At 46.1% G+C, this 20,802-nt stretch overlaps 1 protein-coding gene across 1 annotated transcript in view; it reads right to left on the reverse strand.

Moving 5' to 3' along the window:
* Positions 1-2,710: 2,710 nt before the first annotated feature.
* The window catches only part of RUNX1 (RUNX family transcription factor 1), a 100,921-nt gene continuing 82,829 nt past the window's right edge, over positions 2,711-20,802 (reverse strand). The window contains exons 6-7 of the mRNA XM_055569902.1: positions 9,581-9,742; positions 2,711-3,623 (exon numbers count right to left, since the gene is read on the reverse strand). Coding sequence (XP_055425877.1) covers positions 3,148-3,623; positions 9,581-9,742 — 638 coding nt within the window. The 3' untranslated portion in view covers positions 2,711-3,147. The remainder of the gene's footprint in view (positions 3,624-9,580; positions 9,743-20,802) is intronic.

Here is a 20,802-nt window from a genome sequence, read left to right on the forward strand (position 1 = left end):
GTTGGCAAGGTCTCTGTTCTGCTGGAAGAAACCCATACGCAGGAGAAAGGCTGACTCACTATGCTCTTTTATGTAAAGGGAGGGAAAGTGCAGCTCCTCCAGTCCTGTTTGGTCTCAGGATGGGTGTGCGTGCTGTTTCCCTATATAAAGTTGGAGAACAGAGGAGGTACAAGGAGAAAGACGGAGATGTTTAGTGGGGGCAGAGAGGAGGAAAAATGTAAGTATTTTTAGAGAGTTAGAAAAACAAAAAGAACAGAAATATGTGTCAATGTTGAACTTATAAATAAGGGCATTTACAAGCAGTAGAGATGGCTTATTTAATCTTTCTTCTTCTGGACCAATGCTCCCAGATACATCGTTATTACTTTATTGGCTTAAGGGTCTACTTGATGAAAGGACCACCTTAATTTACCTGAAGGCAGTAGAATGGAATTCCTCAGGGGGCGGGGATGGGGGGAATGCTTTAAGTATGAGGCTTATCTCTAAAACAACTAAAGTTTAAGTTTTTCTTTCTGGAGAGATTAAGTACTATATATGCCGGTAATGGTCTGTGAATCTCTGAATAGCCAAACCCGTGGGTCTACAACAAAGTGACAAGCTCTCCTCACACATGGCTTTGAAAGTGAAGATTCAATGTGAGAGATTTATATGATTTCCCTTGTAGGGCATTACATTGATTTTGAGTTGGAATATCTTCAGGTACCAGAACTAAACTGAAAAATATACTTTTCCTTCATTTTTTAATCAACATTTTGTCAGGTCAGATAAGGCAATGTGCTGAAAAGAACACAAGTTCAGTTTGGAGTGAATGGGCTAATGGTCCTTTTCAGATATAAAAATAATTGAAATCTACTGACATTTAAGAGTAATTTTGCTGCAAAAAAAAGGTACACAGAATAAAACATGAAAATGATTTATGGAGGGAGAATTATGTCTAAAATGAAAATAAATAGAATATTCTGAGTTTCTCTAAGATCTGCTTTAGCTCTTTTCTAGATAAGAACGATCTGACAACACAAACTGCTTTACTCTTTAATTCTTACCAAAGTGCTACTGCATCTGTGTAAAACAAATAATCAATACATATATATATATATAAAAGAAAACTCAAAAACAAGTTGTTTTAAATAAGACCAGCTGTTTTGCTGCCTGCAGCCAAAGATCTTTCTAATTTGAATCCTTAAATTTATAAAATAAAAAATCAAACACTGTTCTGAAGTCCTGCTTTCAAATAACTCTTCAGAGTTGACCTGAAATCATTTCAACTAATTTAAGAGGTACATTAAATAACCACCAGATCATTTTGAGCACACATATGTTAAAATCAGCAGTTAGTATTTATGAGTTGTACAACAACTGCCTTGTGACCAAATCCTCCAATAAAAATAGTGCCATAAAATTTACAGTGACATTGGATATGTTTGAATTGTAGCCATGGGCAGTGACATGAATCTTTTCCTGTCACGCTGATGCACCGCCAAAGTGCACACACCCTACAGGGTAGGGTCTCGGCCTGGTGAGAGCAACACAAAGCTAGGTGGGGAAGGAGCAGCATGGGATGGGTCCTGCACAGGTGGGATGGCACCCTCCCCACATGACTTCACTGAGGCAGGTGGAGGGAACTGGGCTTGTTCGGGCCTGCTTCTGGGCCCACCCTATGAAAACTGACCTGGACACCTCGGCTGTCAAAGGCATCTGGTCCCTTCCACTCCCAGCCTTGGGGGACAGCCACAAGCTTTCTTCTGCATCAACCAACAGGTATAGTATCAAAGAGGAATATCTCCTTGGAGCTAAACAAACATCTGAACTCTGGGTTCAGATGACTCCTTCCTACCCCAGAATGGAGCATTTAAGGAACCCCTAAATTCATTCATTTGGTTTCCATGTGGATACCATTCCTCCACACAGCTTACTTTGGACTCATTCTGTTACAAAGCATGTCTAACATTATTAAGAGGCCATGGAGTGAGCAAACCCCCTAGGCAGAAAATAAATCCTCTCCAGAGGTGCAATCATTGGCATCTACCCCAACCCTCTGGAACCAGATTTGAAGGGAGGGAGTCAGGTATGAGACCCTTTGTTGAGCTTAGCAGAAAATTCCATACTTCAGATCTTTGGAGTGACCCTCAGTATCTAAAAAGCCTAATAAAAACATGGCTGCATTAGCTACCGACTCGTTTGATTAACATTAAAGGGAGTTTAATGTAAACAATATTTAGATAACCAAGTGATCACATTACCCATCCTTTTTTTTTTTTTTCCAACCTTCTTCAATGTGATACAATTAATTCTGGCTACTATCAAAAACAAAAAATGTAGTACTTGATATTTTTCTTAATATAAGCACATTTAAATAATAAAAAAGTATCAACACATTAAGTAAGTGTCTAAACATCAAGATACATAAATATCTAGGGATTCCTTGTGGGAATACAGTAGTTGAAAATGACCCAAAGCTGCAGCTGTTTCTCAAAAAAACAACTACACCAAAAGTCCAAAAGAAAAGTTAAATAAAACTTACAGAAAAAGGAATCATATTTCTTTCATTTGTCAAAGCAAGAAAGAAGCAAAGCTCAAATATATATATATATATATATATAAAAATAAAAAAACCACCCCAAATGCAAATACACATTTTGCAATTTATAAGGTGCTGGAAAAGAAAATTAAAAATGTGAATCAGATGCCAAACAGAATGAGTTGCATCTCTGCCTGCCCCGCCCTCCCCCCACAAAGAAAACCCCAAGTTCCATACTCTTTGGAATAAACAACTTGGTTAAAAAGTGAAGTCAAGGTTATAAAATCTTTCTTTTATTCACAGCATTGCTAAATCAGAAGCATTCACAGTTTCCCTCCGGGAATCTTCCTGTTTGCCTTAACGAAGTGCCCACAGGGCGGTGAACCGGACACCCTCAAGTTGCGTCAGGTTAGAAGAAAAAAATCTGAGACGGGCCCACAGCGGCGGCGAACTGCGCGGACTTCAGAAGCGAGAGATGGCGACCGCAGGCAGTTGGCAGGTGGCAATTGGCAGGTGGCGAGCATCCCCCGCGGGGCCCGCGCGGGCTTCTCCACCACGCGATGCTGGGCCCACGACGGGCGCTTACTGGAAGACGTCCGGCCGCACGGAGCGCGCGTGCGCAGCCTCACTCAGTAGGGCCGCCACACGGCCTCCTCGAGGCGCGCGGCGGGCGCCATGTTGGTGGGGGAGTTGCTGTGGCTGCCCTCAGCCTCCACCACGTCGCTCTGGTTCGGGAGGCTAGGGTTGAGCAGCGCCGAGCCGGTGGACGCGTTGGTGCAGGGCGGCAGGATGCGTGGTGGCGAGCGCTCGCCGCTCACCATGGAGAACTGGTAGGAGCCTGCCGACGCGCCGTAATACAGGTGGTAGGATGGCGAGCTGGCCTGGAACGGGCCGCCCTGTGCCTGCGACGAGCCGGGGTAGGGCGGTGGCAGGTACGTGTGGTAGCGCGTGGCCGAGCTCATGGCTGACATGCCGATGCCGATGCCTGACGTGACGGGCGTTGGGGAGTAGGTGAAGGCGCCAGGGTAGTGCATGCGGGGGTCGGAGATGGAGGGCAGCGCAGGGAACTGGCGCGGGTCGCCAAAGGCCGTCAGGTCGGGCGCAGCTGTGTGGTGGGTGAGAAATATCGTGAGATTAGGGTTCAGGGAGGCCACACCCTTTCCCTCACCCAACCGGCGCCCAGGAGAATTTCCCACAATGCTGCTGCCGTCCAGGGAGTGGGTATGATGAAGATGGGCATATATGAGTGAGTGAGTGAGTGAGTTGCTCAGTCGTGTCCGACTCTTTGCGACTGCATGGACTGCAGCCCTCCAGGCTCCTCCGTCCATGGAATTATTCAGGCAAGAACACCAGAGTGGGCTGCCATTTCCTTCTCCAAGGTAATATATGATCTCATGCAATGTAATAAGGTTGTAATATAATGTAATATGTAGTCATACTTGCTTAATATAAACATATTAGATATAACTGATTTAATATAAACAAATATTGCTGTAACTCTGAGGTTGGCACACCCACTTGCCAGATTCACCTGCTACCAGTTTTTGTATGCCCACAGTCTTAAGAATGTGTTTACTTTTCTAAATGGTTGGGGGAACAAAAAAATCAAAAGACTTTTTCCTGACTTGAAAATGATACAAAATTTAAATTTCAGTGTTCATAAATGAAGTTTTATTGAAAGGAGCCTCGCTTGTTCTTTTATGTATTAACTATGACTACTTTTTAAGTCACCAGTTCAGAGTGGTCATGGCAGAGACTGGAGGGCCAGACTGTAGGGCTCAGAAAGTCTGCAATATTTAGTATCTGGTCCTTTGTAGAAAAAAGTTTGCCACCTCTCTATATAATCAACATATTAATATGTCAGTATTAATGTCTTATTATAACTATATGACAAAACAATATAACACTTGAAGAACTATTAATATAATAGATGCATTAATAGATTGATATTAATGGAATATATATAAATATATATAGCCCCCAAAGAGAGCTTCCCAGGTGGTGCTAGTGGTAAAGAACCCGCCTGCCAGTACAGGAGATGTAAGAGACATGGGTTCAATCCCTGGGTTGGGAAGATCCCCTGGGGAAAGGCATGGCAATCCACTCCAGTATTCTTGCCTGGAGAATCCCATGGACAGAGGGGCCTGGCAGGGCTACAGTCTGTAGGGTCACAAAGAGTCAGACACGACTGAAGAGACTTAACATGCACATATACATAATACGATACTGTCATAATATGTAATAACATTTTAATATGTTATACATAATATTTAGGTTGAATCCTAGATATTTGCCATTTCTATAGGCCTGCAATAGTTAAAAATAGGCAGTTTCCTATTGAAGCTAATGCATGCCATAGTAGTGGCTGGGAGTGGATGTCCATGAACCACCAATCTCTTTCTCTTCCACATCTGCCTTCAGACTAGTTCTACATTTTTAGAAACAGTACAGCCTCGATTTCACATGCTTTTCTCTAATATGCATCACTTGTTTGTTAACAGGAATGGCCACAGGGCCTTGACTTACCTACTCCATTTTTATACATGTTGAAGTTCTACCAGCAATGGCAAAGCTTGGTCTATAAAACTCATTTTGTTAGGATTATGCATTTACCCTTTCACAGACGGGCTTGGCAGTCTTTCATTGCATCCTTCTGCCTTTCTCTTAAACACAGGCTGCCTTTGGGAACTTTTCGGGGGGGGGGGGGTGGTAGTTTGGGTGCCAGGACAGGTTTCCTGTATCCCATAGATGAGTTTCCCAGCAGTGGCACTATTGACATTGGGCGCCAGCTCTATGGGGTGGTGTGGGTCTGTCCTGTGCAGGCCTGTTCTGTACGTGGTAGCATGTTTGGCAGCATCCTTGGCCAATGCCCACCAGATGTTGGTAGTGTCCTCACTCCCCCTACTGGGTCAACCAACAAGGTCCTGACCTTCCAAATGCCCTGGGGATAGGGATGAGGCCAGGGGATGGCGACAAAAGTGCCCTTCCGCTGAGACAACATTCCTACTGTTGATGTAGGATGGTGTCCTCGGGGAGTTTCTGTTCCTCAGAATTATTCATTAAATGACCAGGCCAAGACTGTAGTCTTTATGTCAGCAAACCCAAAAGGCAGCAACAAAACAGAGGAGAAGCAAGAACTGAATGTTTTAAAATTTGTAAGTTCTCAAATCAACATACAAAATAACTCCAGGCTCAAGATGGCATGTGGCCTGGGTCCTTTTGTGTTTAGGCCCACAGAGAAACCTGACAGCGCCAAAAGCTTGCTCTGAAAGGAAAGCTACCGGGGTGGATTAATCTGTTTTTGGACAGCTTCGGCTGTTGATCAACTTCCTCATATTTCAAGCCTGTTATTCCAGCAGGGAGAGCTAGTGTTCTCATTCTCTCTCTCTCCCCCCTCCCCCCTCCCTCCTAATGCACTCTCTAACTTTGGGGTGCCTGTGATGAGGGGATGTACTCCTCATCAGAGAGGTAATTAAAGTTTATAGAAACAACCAAAGTCTGCAGCAAATCTCTCCACTAATGAGGAAACCAGGAGTCTGACTTTCAAACAAACAGTCCTGTTAATCTTTTCAAAGCGAGTCAGACATGTGGGCAGGGACAAAGCTGTAAACGGACAGCGGCTCTAGGGCCGCCCTTCCACGGACACTCTCTCGCTCGTCCTGAAGCCAGGCCGCACCCCATTCCACAGGGTTTGTCCCTGCCCGCTGGGGCCATCTGTGAGCAAGCCCTGTGTCACTTGTTTGTGTTCGCACAGAGAGCCGTGACATGCTTGAGAGTTAACAGGAAGCTTTACTCCATTTTTCCAGTTAGATTTCTATAGTCAGGGAGAAGCATTAGGCAAACACAATCAATTTGTTGTCATCTGATGCAATACTCCGGACACAAATAAATGACTCCACCCATGATTCCTCTTGCTTCATTTGCCCTGAGACAAAAAGGTGAATCCACTGGAAAATGAATGAAAGGTCACCCTGTTTCACGACGGTGTCTGGACATGCTCTGCCAGTCTGTTCCAACTGCTATGTGGTAACCTGGTAATGGCAGCAAGTTACCGGAATACCGAGTGAGCCCGTGATTTGTCACGGACATAAGTAATGGAATGATGTTACAGTGTCAGCTGTCAGGGGAAAACAGTTCTTTCACTTGTGGGCAGAATGTCTGAAAGATCTTAGATGCTGCTTGCGATTCTTCTTCTGCCCACAGAGTACCAGTGCCACACTACGAAAGACCATCCAACTTGCCAGTTTATCCTTTCCAACACACATTGTGATGATGAAACAACTTCGGCCCATGAGTTAGACTCAGATTCAAATGACCTGTTCATATAGTTGTTGTCATTTTTATGTCCAGCCTGACACCCCAACCCAAACAAGCCCCGCCAGTCACCGACAGTTCACCGTGCCCCCGGCTTAACTCATTTGTCCTTTCAGCTGGCCTGGTGCCCCTTTATTTAAGAGCAGTGTGGGCAGAAGTGGGGACCCCTGACATTCACAGGGAGCTTTTAAAAGAGGAGGATATCTGGGGATTAGGTAGTATAGGTATTTTAGTTGGAAATGTTGCCCCACCGATGGGGCTAAATATTTGCCATGACAGCTAAAAGTCTTCCTTCTGCTGCTTGACGTGGATGAAAGCTGCCTTATGCCGGGCCCCTCCCACTGCCCCCAAAGGATTAAACAGCCTGAGCAGATAATGGCTGCCTTAAAAGGATCTTTCGCATGACTCAGATTAATGCTTGCTGTCTGTCGCCCAGGTTGGCAGCTAAACATTATTTAAAAAGAAAAGAAAAGAAAAAAACCTCCAGATGACAACTCTTTTCAGACAAGGTGTGGAGTCTGTCTGCAAAGCAAAGAAAGACACAGAGCGCAGGTCCCTCCTGCAGAAGGAAGCTCAGGTGAGGCTGGGGTGCTCCAAACTAGCTGGGGGAAGGGTTCAAGGAAAGTGGGCTCCAAACTATGACAGGCTCTCAAAGCATTGATGGGTAGACCTATGGCTGATTCTTGATGTACGACAGAAAACCCACAAAATTTGGTAAAGCAGTTACCTTTCAATTAAGAAAATAAAGTGACAAAAGTAAGAATAAACAGAAAAAGAAAAGAATAAAACTTCACTTGATTAGGCATAAAAAAAAAAGCAGAAGCAGCCTCTTCTAAGTATCCCAACCCCCTCCTGCCTCCAGGCGGAAGATGACACTCTTCAGGCCTGGACTCCAGGCTCCATTTCTCAAAGGGAGATCTGCCAAGTTGAAGAGCAGCCTCCCATGCTGTTCTCTGCTGCCACTGGTGAAAGCTCCCCTGGAATTCTCCTGGGTCCACCCTCCAAGACAGCAGCAGGGTTAGGCTTGAGTGCCGAAATGGGACCTGGCTTTTATCTCCTTCACACCCTGGGGCCGTAAAACGCCCTTCCACGACTCCCTGGCTAATTGAAGTCCAGGCTATTCAGAAGTATAACTGTGAGACGGGACAGGGGAGGGCGCATGTTAACTCATTCCTATTAAAAAAAAAAAAAAGAAGTCACCCTCCCCTCTGAACTGGTCAGCAGAGCAGCTGGCCCCAAGGGATAAGTTTCTGGAGATCCTGGGTGCTGACCAAGTCAAAAGACTTGTGACATACATTCCAAGGGACAGGACCCACAGCAGGGACACTTCTAAGGAAAAGAGTCATTGCTTCAGATGTAGGCCATAGCCAGCAGGCAGAATAGTGCCACCAAGAAGAAGAAACAATAAAAGATAGCCAGTCCCAAGGGAACAGAGCTGCTGTAGCAACAAGTTGAGCGGACTTCATGATGCCTACTCCAGTCCCTTAACTCCTGCGCCCAGCAGGTGCCATGAAATTCTTGGCAGCAGTGGCTGAAAATAATGTGGAAACTGGGCAAGTAAGTTGGCTTCCCTACTTCACTATCACGCCCAAGAACAAGTGAAGACAGTGCTCAACCGGGGGACGGTGTCGGCCCTCGGGACATCTGGCAGCATCTGGTCATTTTTGGTTGTCATGACTGGGGGCAGGTGGGTACTGCTGGCATCTAGAGGCCAGAGACACTGATGAAGGCCCGGCATCACACACACTGCCCCCCACAACGGAGAAGAATCACCCTGCCCCAAGCGTCAGCAGCGCTGCTGTTGAGACCCGGAGAGGTATTCTGTGAAGCTCTGAGAAGAAGCTAAAGCATTTGGTGGAAACCTCAGGTAATCACAATTGTCCGCAGAACACAACGTCCCACAGCACTTGAAAATGACAGACGTGATGCCTTTGCCCCTTTGCCTGCCCCCTTAATCTGATATAATCTGACCCCAAGAATTGAAAAGCAAGGACAGCCGCCCTCCCCCCAACACACAAGGAGTGTGTTTGCAGGCCTCCTAAAGCTGAAGTTCTCTGAAGTGTTTTCAGTTTGGTCCAGCTCCAATTTCAAAGCCCCAAATAGGGAGTTGCTTCTTTTTGCTTTCAACAAAGGAATTTTTCTCTGTAACTCCAGTTTCCCTGCCCACGAGCAAAGGTGAGTACCAAGCCCAAAGGTCCCATAGGTTAAATGACTAATATTTAATGAGCTCGTATTAACAACAGTTATGCCAGCCATGACACCTGAGCTCTCCAGGCTGTTCCTCTGGCCTGGTGTGAGCAGCTCTTAGTTGGAAGTGTCCCACTGGGGTAGGTCTGCGTCCCTTTGCACGTGTGCCCCAGCACGCAGTTCACGTGACCTGTGCGAGCTCACCACTGCAACACGGATCATCCTGTCTGAACTCCAGAAGCTGACTACTTGGGCCTTTTCTATGATTGATTCTTCAGCTCCCACCCTTGCTTGCCAAATAAGGGTGAGCACCCCAAAAGGCCCAAGGAATCCACTTTTTACAAGCCACTTCTACCTCCATATCCATAATCTTTACCTCTGAATGTCAAGGAAAATCAGTGCATGGGTGTGAGACTTAAGAGACAGACAGCGTTGTCTCTAACCACATTGTGTCAAGTTAAAAATGACTGCCCCCTCCCCACCCCCTTAATGCATCTTGTCTGGACTCCAGAAACTTCCACAGCAGCCAGACTTCAAAGAGTATATTTTCAAGCATCTTACTTGAAAGTCGACTGGAAAGCTCGGCTGAGAGGGTCGTCATGCCGCTGGCCCGCCCAGGCGAGATAGGTGTGGCTGGGTGGACGGAGGGAGAGGCGATGGATCCCAGGTACTGGTAGGACTGATCGTAGGACCACGGTGGGGACGGCTGGATCTGCCTCGTATCTGCAGAGAATCGGGGAGGTCAGTGATGCATGAGGGGGGCAGGATTTGAAAAACGAATGCATTTAGTAAAAAAAACCAGCTACCTTTGTTGAATTCTTAGACGTATTTGTGGCCTACTTATCAGTGTTTAGTAAGCTTCCTTAACTCCCAAGTATTTGCTTTTGTGATGATACCCCCCCAAAAAGAAATGATACTGATATATAACTTATGTTTAACTCTTGAAGATTTTCTTCTGCTAATTATTCCTTCAAAGGTTTTATGTAACCTCACCAGCCCAGGTGGCTCAGTGGTAAAGAATCCGCCAGCCAGTGCTGGAGATGCAGGAGACGTGGGTTCCATCCCTGGGTCAGGAAGATCCTGTGGAGGAGGGCATGGCAACCCACTCCGGTATTGTTGCCCGGAGAATCCCATGGACAGAGGAGCCTGGCTGGCTACAGTCCACGGGGTCACTAAGAGTCAAACATGACTGAGTAACTGAGCCCGCACACACACAACGATGAGAGGAGCTGGTTACGCTTTCCAGGTGGAAGTGTTAATATTCAAACTGTTGACCTGCAGTACATACTGACTGCCCCAGTTTACCAATAATTACAGTCATCATTATCTGGTCATCACCCATCTCTATACTCAGTAAGCAGAAAAGAATGCAAGGGTTTGGGTCTTTTTTTGGTACCTTGGACAAGACTATTCCATGGCTGTTTAATATTTTCCATACACGTGATATCTGTCCCAGGGATAACTGATAAGAAAGTCTGGCTGAGAAACTGGCAGCAAGGCCTGATCACTGCTTACAGACCCAGCAGTGCAGAGCTGGTTCTGTCATCCCAGACTAACAGAGATGTCTTGTATTTTTTTGTTGTTGTTAAGACCTCAAGTTTGCAACTTTTAAAGGGCAAAATGTTGAGCAAGTATTGTATAGACTGCCATTAAAAGAGGCCTTCCTGGGATAGAAAAGAGACAAAAATCTGACTTCAGAAGGTTTAGGTAAAAAGGATTTTGTAAATTTGACTCCAGCACTCATAGACATCTTGGTTTTCAAAAGCATCATACTGTTTGCAGATGAAAAGGAGGAAGAAAAAAAATCCTTTCTATTCTTAGATCAACTGTGTAAGAAAATTAAAAAACTGACCACTGTCCCACCATGGGAGAGCTTTACATTTCTGTCTTAGGATTAGTTTTCTCTTTGTGTCCCACCTTCTTTGTGGACAAAGGCGACAACAAACAGCATTAACTCCCAGGGGTCTTTGCAGCCGCGGGTTCAGGGTGCTGGGAGTAAATACAGAAAGAGCAAAGTTCCTGAGGGAAATGCCAGCTGTTAAGTTCTGTGTGCGTCGTGACATAAAGAAATGAGTCAGTCCTTCTCGTTAAACAGTGTCTGCCTCTGCTCCCTCACTTGCTGAGGGGGCAGAATGCTGGGGCTTTTCACTTGCAGTGGTTAACTTTTCCCTCATCTTTAATGCCTTTGAAACCGTCACAATGGAGGACAGAATGAGGCATCTGGGGACTCGCATCTACCTTCTTATCCTTACTCTTCTCCTGACAGTCCTCGCCCCAGTTCCTCTCATACTGATCGACTTCTTTCTTTTCTTTGACGTAACTGGCTTAGAACGAATCTGATCAGTTCTCGCGAGGTGGATGAAGCTAGAGCCTGTTACACAGAGTGAAGGAAGTCAGAACCATTGTATTAATAACGCGTATATATGGGATCCAGAAAAATGGCACTGATGAACCCTATTTGTAGGGTAGGAATAGAGACACACAGAGAACGGATCTATGGACACAGTAGGGGAAGGAGAGGGTGGGATGGACTGAGAAAGTAGCGTTGAAACACGTCCATCACCACGTGTAAAACACACAGCCAGTGTGAAGTTGGTGTGCAACACAAGGAGCTGAGCCAAGTGCTCTGTAACAACCGAGTGGCGTGTGATGGGGCGGAGAGTGGGAGACAGTATCCTTAGGACTGATCCATGTTGTCTTATGGCAGAAACCAACACGACACTGCAAGGCAATTGTCCTCCGATTAAAATTAAAAAAAAAAAAAAAATCCTGACCTTTTAATTTTGAATGTTGAAAAACCTGGGGAAATAATTTAGAATCTTTGAAACCTAATGTTAAAGAAAGGTCTTTATTTCCATCTGAATTTGAGAGAATCTGAGGGGATGGCAAGGAATAAAGTACTGGTCCACTCCAGACTCAGTGGAAAATAAGTGCTCAGCCACAGTCGAAGATCCTGCATAATCTTAGAGCAAACAGTGCTTCCAGTAATTGAAAGCAAATAGCAACAGCAGATTGTTTGATAGTCCCATATTGCTACAAGGATTTTGCTTCAATTGAAAATAAAAATTATACCCTCAGATATTTCTATTAAGCCATGTCTATGTCCTGGATATATACGTATTTACTAAGTGAATATATATGGTACTCAAATATTTTAATCATTTAAAAAGCAAACAAAAGAGGTTTTATAATTGTCATAAAGCCCTCTGGGTGTGAATTGCGGTACAGTAATTCATGCCCTGTGTGTAGACAGCCCAGCACCCCTAACCCCACGTCTAAAACCACAGTAAGCATAAGTATTATGCCATGATTCATGCTCTGTCATGTTTTACTGTAGTGAAAAAGTTGTGCTAGGCTTTTCTAAACTCATAATTAAACCATGCAAACGTTGCATAATGTTTCACAGCCTTTTAAAAATATGCTTTGGTAAAATAATCTTTATGATTAAAGTCCAGGTTCTGTGATTTTTTTTTTTAACACAGGGTTTCAAATTCAACATCTTCTGAGTTCACACCACAACTCAGCTTTTCAGAGCTGGGAGTGGGGTGGGAGTGGGGAATGGATGGGCAGTACTAGAAGCCCAGTGGCCCCAGATCAGTTTTCACATCTGCGACCACAGTGAACTGTATTTGGCTTCATTGGCAGCGGTGGGCCAGAAGGTGGTGATGGCGAGCTTCTCATGTTGGGAGTTTTGCGTGTTTTCTTCTAAATGTTACATGGACTAGTAATGAAAACAAAACAAAGCGAAGGGCCAATAATATGGTTTATGGTGAGTTTATCATTGAGTTCACATTCTCACTATGATGGGGCCAACATGAATACATGAAGACAACTATGGAAATGACAGTGCTCTGGGCACCTGAGCACTGGGCTGGAGGCAGGAGAAGTGACCTCTAGCCTGTTTGTGTGATGGCCCTGGATCACATGCTTACTCTTTCTTATTCTCATCTCGGAAAGGAGATGATCGCTAAGCCCCTTCCAATGGTGACACTGCAGGATCTTAATTCAAACAGGCCCCCCAAACAGTACCTCCCGGGAGCTTCCTAGGCACTGCTAATGGCAAAGAACCCGCCTGCCAACGCAGGAGACTCAAGAGATGCAGGTTTGATTCCTGGCTGGGGAAGATCCCCTGGAGGAGGGCATGGCAACCCACTGCAGAATTCTGCCTGGAGAAACCCATGGACAGGAGCCTGGTGGGCCACAGTCCAAAGGGTCGCAAAGAGTTGGACATGACTGAAATGACAACATGCACACATGCATGCAGTACCTCCCTGCTTGTATGTTAATCAGAGTTAGGGAAGAATAAGGTGGGTATGTGAGGTGAAGAACAGTGCTTGTAATTTATATTCCAGGAAGGGGAAGTGGGATGGGGGTAAGATGGTAGTTACAGAGAAAAGAAAGTCATAGGCCGAGAAAGAGAACTATTGTCTGCCAATCTTCAGAGAAGTGCTGCTTGTTGTCAAAGGGAATGCCTTTGATAGGTCAATCCACCAAAATGAACAAGTTTTTTGAAACTTACTATTAATACATGTATTAATTTGTGAGTAGGACCAGTTATGTCTGATATTAGTGAAGGTCCCAGACCTGTATGATGCCTAGAGAGTCTCTTTCTTATTGTATTCATCATCATGCTGAGTTACTTCATTCACTCTTAGGTTCATGACGTTCCTCACTTCCTCATTCATTCATGTCGCCAGTAAACATTTTTGCTTGATTACGGCCACTGTTTCTATTGACATATTTTCAGTTTCATTGAAGAAGACAGCATGCAAAAACAGATGGGTAATGTAAGCAGGGAAGAAATTGTAAGATGCAAAAGGAAGTTCCAGGAATGAAAAACACTGTAACAGAAATGAGAAATACCTTTGATGGCTTCTTCAACAGCCTGGACATGCGTGAAAAAAGAATTTCAATGAAATTGAAAATACGTCAATAGAAACTTCCCAAACTATCGGGAAAGTGAAAGTGTGAAAGTCACTCAGTTCTGTCCGACTCTTTGCAGCCCCATGGACTATACAGTCCATGGAATTCTCTAGGCCAGAACACTGGAGTGGGTAGCCTTTCCCTTCTCCAGGGGATCTCCCCAACCCAGGGATTGAACCCAGGTCTCCTGCATTGCAGGTGGATTCTTTACCAACTAAGCCACAAGGGAAGCCCTATTACCAAACTATAAAGTAAAGATAGAAAAACAGAAACAAAAATCAGAATACCCACAAACTTTGGGAAAATTTTCAAATATGTGTAATATATGTGTAATAGAAATATCAGAAGGAAAATGAGAAGAAAGCAGAGTGGAAGGGATATTTGTGAACCTACCAGAATTAATGACAGCCACCAAACCACAGATCCAGGTAACTCAGGGAACACCAATTAAGCAAAATAAATACCAAATAATTTACATCTAGGCATATATTGAAACTACAAAAAAAAAAAAAAAAAAAAAAAAGAAAATCTTGAAAGAAACCAAAAAGAAAAGGTGGGTGGGAACACTTTACCCAGGGTCGAACATTGTAAGAATTACTGCAGACTTTGCTCCAGAAACCATGCAAGCAAAAAGTGTGTTGTAAATAAAATGTTGAAAGAAAAAAGCTACCAACCTAGAATTCTATATTCAACAAAATTTCCTTCAAAAATGAAGGAGAAATAAAGCCATTCTCTGACAAACAAAAACTGAGCTAACTTATCTAGCAGAACTGCCTTGCTGCTGCTGCTACTTAGTCGCTTCAGTCGTGTCCAACTCTATGCGACCCCATAGATGGCAGCCCATCAGGCAGCCCCATCCCTGGGATTCTCCAGGCAAGAACACTGGCGTGGCCTTGCAGATAATGTTAAAAAAAAGTTCTTCAGGGAAAAGGAAGATAACATCAGAAACTTGGATCTACATAAAGAATGGAAGAATAAATGAAGTCTTACTTTTTGTATTCTTAACTGATCCAAAAGATAGCTGTTTAAAGTGATAATAGTAATGGATCAGGTGGTTGTAAGATATGGGTAAGTGACATGAATTACAGAAATGGAAAGGAAGAAGTGGTCTTGTGTTATTTGATGGTGACTTAGATTCACTGCTGCTGCTACTGCTGCTGCTGCTGCTGTTGCTAAGTCGCTTCAGTCGTGTCTGACTCTGTGACCCTATAGACAACAGCCCACCGGGCTCCGCCGTCCCTGGGATTCTCCAGGCAAGAACACTGGAGTGGATTGCCATTTCCTTCTCCAATGCAGGAAAGTGAAGTCGCTCAGTCGTGTCTGACTCTTAGCGACCCCATGGACTGCAGCCTACCATGTATTTTTCAGACTCTAGGACAATCACTAAAAACATTTTTAAAGTATAACTGATATACCAAAAGTAGAGATAAAATGGAATGGAATCTTATAAAATGCTCAGTTAAAGCCAGAGAAGGCCTAAAAAGAGGCAAAAAAGAACAGGTGCAACAAATATAAAACAATTACAAACATGGTCCACGTTAATTCAGTGATAGCAGCGATCCCTTTAAATATGAATGGTCTAATGCATGCATCAACTGAAGGAGACTGTCAGAGTAGATTAAAAACAAAACTCAACTATGTGTTGTCTACAAGGAAACTAAACATAAAGCCTCAGGTTGAAAGTAAAGGGATAGGGAAAAGACTGGGCTACTACTGATCAAAGCCAGAGCATCTGTATTAATTTTGTATAAAACTGACCTCAGAAGAAGGAAAATTTCAAGAGATAAAGAGGAGAATTGCATGAAAAAGTTATATACTGAATCACTTTTCTCGACAGCACAAATTAACATTGTAAATCAACTATAATTCAATAAAGGGGAATTACATGATGAAAAAATTTTATGTCTAAGACAACATAAGAATCCTTAGTATGTATGTGCCTAACAACAGAATGTCCAAAGACATGAGAGTCAAACTGATAAGACTACAGCAAGAAAGAGAAAAAGACAGTTACAGCCGAAATCCTCACAGCCCTCTTTCAGTAACTGATAGATCAAGCAGGCAGAAAGCTGGGGTACAGTTGATGCAAAGAGTGCTATTGATTAACATCTTTTGAAAACTTCATCTGACAGTAGCAGAATACACATTCTTTTCAAGCTCACAGGGAACGTGCCCCACAAGACATACCATAAAACACACCTTAAACAAATAGAAAAGAATGGAAATCATAGAGGGTCCACTCTCAGGCCACAGAGATTTAAACTAAAATGTCAGTGACAGAAAGACAGCTAGAAAATCCCCCAAATACTTGGAGTTTCAACAACACACTTCTAAATAACCCATGGGTCAAATAAGTCTCAAGAGAAATATTTCGAACTAAATGAAAATCCAACATCACAATTTGTGATGCAGCAACAGCAGTGCTTAGAGGGAAATTTATCCCATCTTAATGCATTTATTAGAAAAGAAGAATGATTCAGAACCAATAAGCTTCCACCTTAGGAAACTAGAGAAGATTTTTGAAGAGTTTAAACCTGGAGGCTGTCATACCCAGCGGAGTGCATGCGTCAGAAAGAGAAAAACAAATATCGGATGTTAATGCATATATGTGGAATCTAGAAAAATGGTATAGATGATCTTACTTGCAAAGCAGAAATAGAGACAGAGATGTAGAGAACAACTGTGTGGACACCAAAGGGGGAGGGGGTGCTGGCTGGGATGAACTGGGAGACTGGGGTTGGCATATATATACTGTATATATCGACAGTATTGACACTGTGTACAAAATAGCTGGTGGGAACCTACTGTAGGGAACTGTACTCCGTGCTCTGTGTGACCTAAAGGGGAAGTTTAGTTCAGTTCAGTCGCTCATTCATGTCCGACTCTGTGACCCCATGGACTGCAGCACGCCAGGCCTCCCTGTCCATCACCGACTCCCAGAGTTTACTCAAATTCATGTCCATTGAGTCGGTGATGCCATCCAACCATCTCATCCTCTGCCGTCCCCTTCTCCTCCTGCCTTCAGGCTTTCCCAGCATCAGGGTCTTTTCCAAGTGAGTCAGCTCTTCCCATCAGGTGGCCAAAGTATTGGAGCTTCAGCTTCAGCAGCAGTCCTTCCAATGAATATTCAGGACTGATTCCTTTAGGATGGACTGCTTTGATGTCCTTGCAGTCAGATGGGAAGGGGGTGGGGGATTTAAGTATAGCTGATTCACTTTACTGAGCAGTAGAAACTGACAGCGCTGTAAGCAGCTATACTCCAACTAAAAATAAAACTCTTATTCTCTTGTGAAGAAGAGGGAAAAAAAAGTCCTACTTTGTCCTCATGTTCCTGGAGGGCCACAGGAGAGGATGGCCAGAGATGCCTCCTGGGTCTCTGAACACTCAATCTGTCTATGGGCACCCTCAAAACCTGGCTTCCCAATGGACCAGGAGAAAGTTGATGGAGGCCCTGTTGCTGGTTAGAGTTAGAAGGCCCTTTCCTTGGCTATCTTGCTGGCCTCTTTAAAGATGTGATCTTTCAGTCACCTTTCAGAGCCACTGGAAAACAAAGACCAGACAGTTGTGTACATGCCAGGGCCCCAGTGTCTATTTTTAAAAGAGCCAAGCCAACGTGGTGAACATATAAACCCTCAGGGCGGCGCCGGGTTTTTCCCTAGAGGATCTCCCCCCACCGCCGCACCCCCTTTTCAGCTTGGGAGGCAGAAGGGCAGTTCCCAGGGTGCCCTCCAAGTTCACCTCAGCCACGGGCAGCTGGTGTAATGCCCTCCTGGGTGCCTCAGCACACACAACAGGATGTGACTCAGGACTCAGAGATGTGAGTCAGTTTCCAGGGCGATGTGTCAGGGCGAGCCCCGGGGATGGCTCACTGGCATTCTCCCTGTCTGGGACCCCTGGACAGTAGAGGCAGGCTCCCCTGGGAACAAAAGGGAGCACTCCCAGAGGCTCCAGTGCCACCCTCAGAGCCGGGTCAGGCTCTGCTACGAAAGAGGCATTTCCTGAGATGTCCAGCCGTCCGTCTGAAGCCCTGTTTCATCTGGCCTCGGCAGTGCAGGTGGCACAGCAATACAGCAAGCAGGCATGGCGGCCCCTTCACGTGCGCCCAGGCAGAGACACTGATCGGCCTGGCGCTGCTGGCAGTGAAAGCCCCTGGTAACGTGAATCGGTCCCCGCCAGCTCTGGGTGCTGGAATAAGAAGCTATGGAACAGCTCCGAGGATCTGCCCGCAATTTATTTGCCTCCGCTGGCCACAGACTCCTTGGTTACTCATGTACAGCGCAGCATCCTTGGTTCCAGCAATTACTCCGAAGGGACACACATGGCCCCAAGTGGGGGCAGAGACCCACCCGAGGATGCTGCGTTTTAAAGGCCAGGACCCATCCTCATAGCTGACTGGCAGGCCCAGGAGGTGGCAGGCTGCCTTCTGGAGGGCAGAAGGGAGCCATGTTGTGGTCTCATCCCTACCCCCTCGTTGCCTTGGGGTCCCAGCCTTGGGAGGTGGGGTGTCTCCCCAGCAGGGAGAGGCTTCCTGACGTTGTGGTCAGGGCGCTGGGAGTCTAGCATGCTGGTCCTTACCCAGAGCTACCCCCAGCTCCTCCTGTGGCTCAGCACAGCCTCTCAAACCTCTTGTTTCCTCATCTTTGCAAATGGGGCTGACCAGACTCACCTGCCTCACAGGTGTTGAGAGTTAATTACTGTTTGTGGAGCAGCTTTGAGTGCCGCAGATGAAAGGCGCTCTATAAACGCAAAGAGCCATTCCTCATTAGACCTGCCAGACAGTTCCCAGGGGAAACCGTCCAAGCCTTTGCCACGAGGCCGCTCCCCTCGGCCAGATCAGAGTCTGAGCCACGTCTGGAAAAAGGCTCTGGACACAGGCACCGTCGTCTCCGAGGCAGGGCTCGGGGGATAAGTCACTGGCTTCTAGAAGAGACAAGGGTCTGGATAACACCCGATTCTCTGCCAGCACTGTCCCCTGCATCGGAGGGACGGTGGCCTTCAGGTCACACGGCCGGAGGAACCTTGGACCCAAGGGAAAGGAAGGCACCTTCTGCCCTCAGCCATGTTCCCCCGCCTGGCAGACAAATTATTTCCCTGGACACTGCCAGACAAGCATCCGTTGCAGACATCTCACCAGATTTTTCTCACCAAAGATTTTTCTGCACCCTCACTTTCTGAACCTCTGCCACGCCTCCCCCCCCACCAACTCCCCACAGAACACACTTTCCAGGCCTGAACTGATTGTGCAGATGGGCTGGTAAATTCCAGTAAGGCCAGGCCATCACAGGCGCATTTAAATTACTCCACAATCACCCTGCTAATTTCTGTCCACTCCTCCACGTCTTGTCTCTTCCAACCAAAAAAAATCTCAGAACGTGGAGGGTAAAAGTATCTCTCTGTTCCCAACTACTCATGTCCAGCAACTTCGCCCCCTTCACTGGTCCTGAAAGGGATGAGCCAGAGGGGAGGCTGGGAGATCTCAGGCAGCTTCTAGCTTGGGGCTGAGTGTCCACCCCCCGCCCCGGTGGGTAAATGAAGACCCTCCCTTGTAGGAGCCAAGTTCCCACCACCTAACATGCAGGAAGCCACGTGCAGGAGACACACAGCACCCCCCAGGACTGTTCAGTCGCTCAATTGTGTCCAACTCTTTGCAACCCCATGGACTGTAGCCCGCCAGGCTCCTCTGTCCATGGGATTCTCCAGGCAAGAATACTGGAGTGGGTAGCTATGCCCTCCTCCAGGGGACTTTCCAGACCCAGGGATCGAACGCATATCTTCTGCACTGCAGGAGGATTCTTCACTGCTGGGCCCCTAGGGAACCCCCAGGGCCACTAAAGAAACAGAATTTGATGACGGATCATTCCACTGAGGGCAGCACATGCTATAAAGACGGCTGTGCAGGTTTGACAGTCTTTCGTTCCGAGGCCCAGGGCGTGAGGCTGTCAGAACTGAGCTGCAGTCCCTTGTGGATGGTGGGGAGAGGCAACCTACAGGACTTTGAGGGAGGCAGCAGGGCCTCTCCCACGAAGCAGATACAGTAACAGGCATCCTCTGGGCAGATCCAGGGTCCTTGAAATGCCTCAAGGTGGCAGCAGGCAAGAAAAAAAAAGGAGTGATGTTGTCAATGGGACCTGGGGTCCAGAAGGTGACCGTGAATTTTCGGTACTGGAGGACGCGCTTAAGGCTCAGGAGACGCGGTGCACAGCAGGTCCCCGGGAGGCCAGTTTGCAGGCTGGCTGCCTCTGAGGTCCCAGCCCCATCCTGCTCCACGGTGAACTTTTCACTTTTAGCACTCCTGCGGCTTTGTAAAAAGTTAGACCCTTTTGACGAATTTTACTATTATCATGAGATTTATGTATTTGTCGTAGGTGAAAGCTGCTCAGTCGTGTCTGACTCTTTGCGACCCCATGGACTATACAGCCCATGGAATTCTCCAGGCCAGAATACTGGAGTGGGTAGCCTTTCCCTTCTCGGGGGGGATATTCCCAAACCCAGGGATCGAACCCAGGTCTCCCGCATGGCAGGCAGATTCTTTACCAGCTGACCCACCAGGGAAGCCCAAGAATACTGGAGTGGGTTGCCTCTGCCTTCTCCGGGGGTCTTCCCAAACCCAGGGATGGAACCCAGGTCTCCCACATGGCAGGCTGATTCCTTACCAGCTGAGCCACCAGGGAAGCCCATTTGTTGTAAAGTCACAATAAAAACCCATCTTGCCACACACACGCCTGCTCTGGGCTGTCCTCACACGCATTCTAAGAGTGGCTCGAAGCCTGTTCAGGCATCCTCTGTGTCTTGTGCTCTCAGGTGACGTGACGCATCCCGAATGAATTTGACACCAGACACTCTGACTTGAAGCAGTAGCA

This window comes from Bubalus kerabau, chromosome 2 (genome assembly GCF_029407905.1).
Source record: "Bubalus kerabau isolate K-KA32 ecotype Philippines breed swamp buffalo chromosome 2, PCC_UOA_SB_1v2, whole genome shotgun sequence".
Lineage (NCBI taxonomy): Eukaryota > Metazoa > Chordata > Mammalia > Artiodactyla > Bovidae > Bubalus > Bubalus kerabau.